The sequence below is a fragment of the Geospiza fortis genome, unplaced genomic scaffold (assembly GCF_000277835.1).
Source record: "Geospiza fortis unplaced genomic scaffold, GeoFor_1.0 scaffold1721, whole genome shotgun sequence".
Lineage (NCBI taxonomy): Eukaryota > Metazoa > Chordata > Aves > Passeriformes > Thraupidae > Geospiza > Geospiza fortis.
In genome coordinates this window covers 4,360-9,438 of record NW_005054986.1, presented here as the reverse complement: position 1 = coordinate 9,438, position 5,079 = coordinate 4,360, and the positions used below count along the sequence as shown (strand labels likewise).

At 39.9% G+C, this 5,079-nt stretch overlaps 1 protein-coding gene across 1 annotated transcript in view; it reads left to right on the top strand.

Annotated features, from left to right (window-relative positions):
* Positions 1–4,319, top strand: part of MEX3C (mex-3 RNA binding family member C) — an 11,592-nt gene extending 7,273 nt beyond the window's left edge. The window contains exon 2 of the mRNA XM_014311540.2: positions 1,970–4,319. Coding sequence (XP_014167015.2) covers positions 1,970–3,195 — 1,226 coding nt within the window. The 3' untranslated portion in view covers positions 3,196–4,319. The remainder of the gene's footprint in view (positions 1–1,969) is intronic.
* The last annotated feature ends 760 nt before the right edge of the window (positions 4,320–5,079 follow it).

Here is a 5,079-nt window from a genome sequence, read left to right as displayed (position 1 = left end):
TAGGGAAATGGCATGGCTTCAAAGGATGTGTGCTTTGCCACCTCTGTAAGGCATCTCATTTCTGTTTTCCCTTTTTTTTATCTAGTAGAGCACTAATGCCTTCTCAGTGGGCTGTAGTGGGAGGTTGAGGCTTATGGGTTTGTTCTCTCCTGCTGACACTTGCTGATCAACATGTTTGGCTCTCTGGTCTGTATCCCCTCCTTTGCACAGGTATGTCTGTGCCTCACACACTCTTTTCCGGGAGCCCTCCTGTGCTCCTCCATGTGCTTTCTGAGGGAGGTAGGGCCTCTCAGAGCCCTCACTAGCTATTAAAGATTAATGAACTTTCTTTCCAGCTGTGTCACGAAAACAAAGGACTGTTGTGTTCAGCCTTTGTCCTTGCTACGTGCAGGGACCCTTCAAGAAGCAACTCTTCCTCCCTTCTATTTCAACCAGCATCTGCATGTTTGCTGCTTTCTTTTTATTGGTAGATAGTACTGAATAAAGTGCATATTTGTGTGGTTTTCTAACTGTACAATTTAATGCTTGTGATACCTTGGGTGCAAAGGACTAACAAAACACTATTTTGAGTACCCAAATGGTTATGAGTTGCTTAAAGTAAATAAGGAAAAGGTGAATAAATTGCTGCAAGTGGAATGATGCTTAAAACACTTGATCTGAAAATGTTAGTTGTTGCATTACACCTGCCCCCTCTCCCCTGGACAAAACCCTGCAACAGGCCGTCTGGGGTTCTCTTTCTTCACCTGGGTGGCTGCACCATCTCACGTCCTGTCTCAAGCTAATAAACGGATACCTACATCCACGTGGAGGAAGAGCGCTCCTTGTCTTTTGTCCTTCGTCTATGCTGGTTCCCTGCTGGGCTTGGATTCGTGCTGGCCGGATTGGATTCATATAAGCCCAGAAACCCACGGAACGCAGCAGTTAGTTATAATTTTTTCAAGATGAGGTTCACTATAAAATAACATTTACTGTTACATGCTTTTGAATTTGTTTACAATAGGATAAATTCAATTAAGACTGAATCCAGTATACTGTCTTGCATGTCATGGACCTGCTTGTGTCTTTTCATTTTGCAATGCCTGCTTTTCTGGTCCTGTCATGGGTAAAAGGGGCTTCTGTATGTATTTCAAAATGCCTTGAGCATCTTGGGAAAGAGCCTGTTGTCGCTGTGTCATGGCAAACTTTATAATTCAGTCCCCAAAAATCAAAGACAAATATTTAATTAACTTTTTGCTTTTATTTCAGACTGTATTGACTCAGTTAATGAATGAGAGAATTTCCACGTAGACGCATACTGTTACATAGTAAGCCTTATTTGCATGCAGCAAACTGCTTGAACTCCTACTTGACAGTTCAAGCAGTGGCTCCTTCATCTCCCAGGGAAGAATAAAGTTTTAAATAACACTTACTGATAAAAGGAAGCAAATGAAGAGTTCTCAGTTAATCAATTTTATCTATACCCTATACAGGTTGCAATACAGACACTTCTCTCACTTGTAAATGCTTAATTTGCTTTTAGGTCATGCTTGTTGGTGGAAGACTAATATATCAGCAAACTTGTGCATGAACCTTTACTCCTTTTGCAGGATCTTAGAAATAACTGAAGTGTACCCAATCAATGGAAAAAAATTAAACCTACTAGTATGTATGGGATAATCACAAAGGTGGCTGATGGAGGAGAAAGTCATTCATGTTTATTCACCATCTAATAGCAATTGAGGAGTTGCTGGGCTAAACCAGCCCAAGAAACATTGCTAAAATAGTTTGTGGCTATAAGTATCAGAGGCCTGTTTGGAAATAATAGGTATAAGTTGTTACTGGTTTTGCTGATGTGGCTTGCAGAGATGCAAACAGCTGCTTCTGGTTTCACCCTATGGTTTCTTGAAACTCTCAAACAGCTTAGATGTCTTTCTTGTGGCTTTCTAGACTTGGATGTCTTGCCAAACTTGTATATGTTTCCTTTAAACAGGTTGCAAAATAAAAGCACTAAGGGCCAAGACAAATACTTACATTAAGACCCCTGTTCGGGGAGAAGAACCAGTCTTTGTTGTCACTGGGCGAAAGGAGGACGTAGCCATGGCTAAAATGGAAATTCTCTCAGCTGCTGAACACTTCTCCATGATCAGAGCATCACGCAACAAGAGTGGTCCTGCTCTGGGAGGCCTACCATGTACCCCTAATCTGCCAGGTCAGATGACAGTCCAAGTCAGGGTGCCTTACCGTGTAGTTGGGCTGGTGGTTGGACCAAAAGGAGCTACAATCAAAAGAATTCAGCAGCAGACCCATACCTACATAGTCACCCCCAGCAGGGACAAGGAGCCAGTCTTCGAAGTCACAGGCATGCCTGAAAATGTCAACTGTGCACGTGAGGAGATAAAGATGCATATAGCCATGCGTACTGGGAACTACATCAAGCTGAATAAAGAGAATGATTTCCACTACAATGGTACAGATGTGAGTTTTGAAGGAGGCACTCTCAGGTCTGCATGGCTTGCTTCTAATCCTGTCCCTCTTAGTTGCACCAGAATGATTTCTAATTATAGGAATGACAGCTCCAGCTCCTTGGGAAGTAGTTCCACAGATTCCTGTTTTGGAAGCAATAGATTGGCTGATTTCAGCCCAACAAGTCCATTCAGCACAAGCAACTTTTGGTTTGGAGAAACGTTGCCTTCAGTGGGCATGGAAGACCTCGCAGTTGACTCTCCTGTGTATGACTCCTTATCAATGCCTTCCCAAACCATTTGGACTCCTTTTGAACCTGTAAACTCTCTCCCTGGCTTTGGTAGTGACCCTACTATCAATACTAAGCCTCAATGCCGAGGGAGACAGCCATCTACTCCTTGCCTGTCACCCACACTTCCAGAAAGCCTGGATCACCCGCTGGCTGGGAGAGCGAATAATGACCCACCTAGCACTGGTCACCAAGTAGGCCTTCCTATCTACATCCCTGCATTCTCCAATGGCACCAACAGCTATTCATCTTCCAATGGTGGCTCCACGTCCAGCTCTCCCCCTGAGTCAAGACAGAAGCTCGACTGCATGATGTGCTTCGAGAACCAAGTTGTTGCAGCTCTGGTCCCCTGTGGTCACAATCTCTTCTGCCTGGAGTGTGCCAACAAAATCTGTGAAAAGGAAGTCCCATCGTGTCCTGTTTGCCAGACAGCTGTTACTCAGGCAATTCAAATTCACTCTTAAATAGAGATATTATAGGGATATTATATGTGGACTTTTAAAGACTTGAAGGCATAGATGTAATGGTACCCTCTAGTAAACTTTCTAATGAATTCTGTTTGACTTCCTTGGGATTAGACTGAAGTTATTAATAAATTTTTACTTTCTCAAAAGGCTGCTATGGTAACACTAAACTTAAGGGGTCTCTGTCTGGTACAGTGTAAGCAGATGGCATGTTTAGCAGAGATACATCTGGTGTAATGTTATGGCACAGTGAGGGCAAGTTTTCATAAATTACACAACTGAAAAGAACCCTAAAATTTTCCAGGCTTTTCTAAAGGATCTCTGTTAATTGTTTGGCTTCTGTGAGTTGGCAGCAATGAACCTTGTTGCCTAAATGCAAAAGTACTTGTCTGCTATGGAGGATGTGTAGTATTATCTATATATCAAACAACAATTCCAATGCTATCTTCTACCAGCTTTGAGGAAATATTTTTTTCTTTGTGTGACAACTTATGCCTAATTCTTCAGCATTGCAAATATCTTTTAAAGTATAGTTTGATTTATTGAAACGGATTGTGTTATTTGGCAGGTTCAGATAATAAATGATAGGTGGGAAGAGAGAAACTGCCAGATGCACCTCCATTTTGTCCTTGATAAGGGCAGTATGTCCAGAGGATCAGGAATGTCTCAATTTGTGAATTCCTACCCACTGCTTTTGTTAGTGTAATGTGGAAAAAGTCTGTCTGGCTTCATCCAGTTACAGTAAGGGCTTTGGGATGCACATACTTTGACTAAGAGTGATGATGCTGACATTCTGTTCATTAGTCTAATCAAGCTGTTCTTGACCTTTTTTAGAGAGTATATAGTTCAAAATGTGAAGCATTTTTATGTTAAATTCATGTCTTACACATAAATATATATTTTTAGTAAGAAAAAGGAAAAAGGGGGAGTTGTGTAAATGTCCTTGTATTATTCATGACAGCATCTGTGACAGTGGCCCTGTAATCAGTTTACTTCATTTCAAAACTGTCTTTCCAAAAAAAAAAAAGTCTCTTGAATGAGCTTCTTACATTTCAACCTGTGGATGTTTCTAGCTTTTTTCATCCTCAGTACATTCCCAAATCTGTGCTGACATATATTAAAACCGCAAAAACAAAAAAAAGACACAAAAGTAGAGTTCTGATGTATTTTTTCCTCTTTTTTAAAGCATTATTTTCCCAAGACAATCTTTTTCTCAGTGTAACAACAAAAAAGAAATTATGTATTAAACTAGTAAATATGCAGGAAATTTTATTTTTATTTCCACTTGAAGAGTTACATTTCGTATAAAAGTTTACAACTAGGAGTTGCCTTGAAGGCATATTATGTACTGCATAACTTTAATACTATAATTGCTTGTAGGATAGTTACATGTCAGTATTAAAATCTGATCTCTAGCTACAGTTTTGTAGATGCGAACAAATGTTCACTGAGCGTGTATTTTGTTTTATTGCATTGTACACTGCAACTAATAAGCCAAGGAATCAATAGACATAAGGTATGTGTACCACTTCTATAAACCACAAACTAAGAATAAACTGATAAACTATTGATCTAGCTTAGTATTTGCTAATTTTACTACACTCTTTGTTATGTATATAGGGAGGTCATAGGGATTATAAATTCAATTTTGGTAAAGTTTAAAAACTATATATTTTATGATAAAGGGCCTTTAAATTATGATGGCCAAAGCACTGATATTATATATTTGTTGTAAAGAGAATTATAAGAGTTTTATTTTTCTGATATTAAAAGTTACTTAATAAAGACTTGTTTCCATTAACTTGAATGTTTTGCTCTCTTCATAGTTGTTACTTGGAGCAGCTTAGGCAGGCTGGGGCTGGCTGATGTCCCCCACGCAAGCAG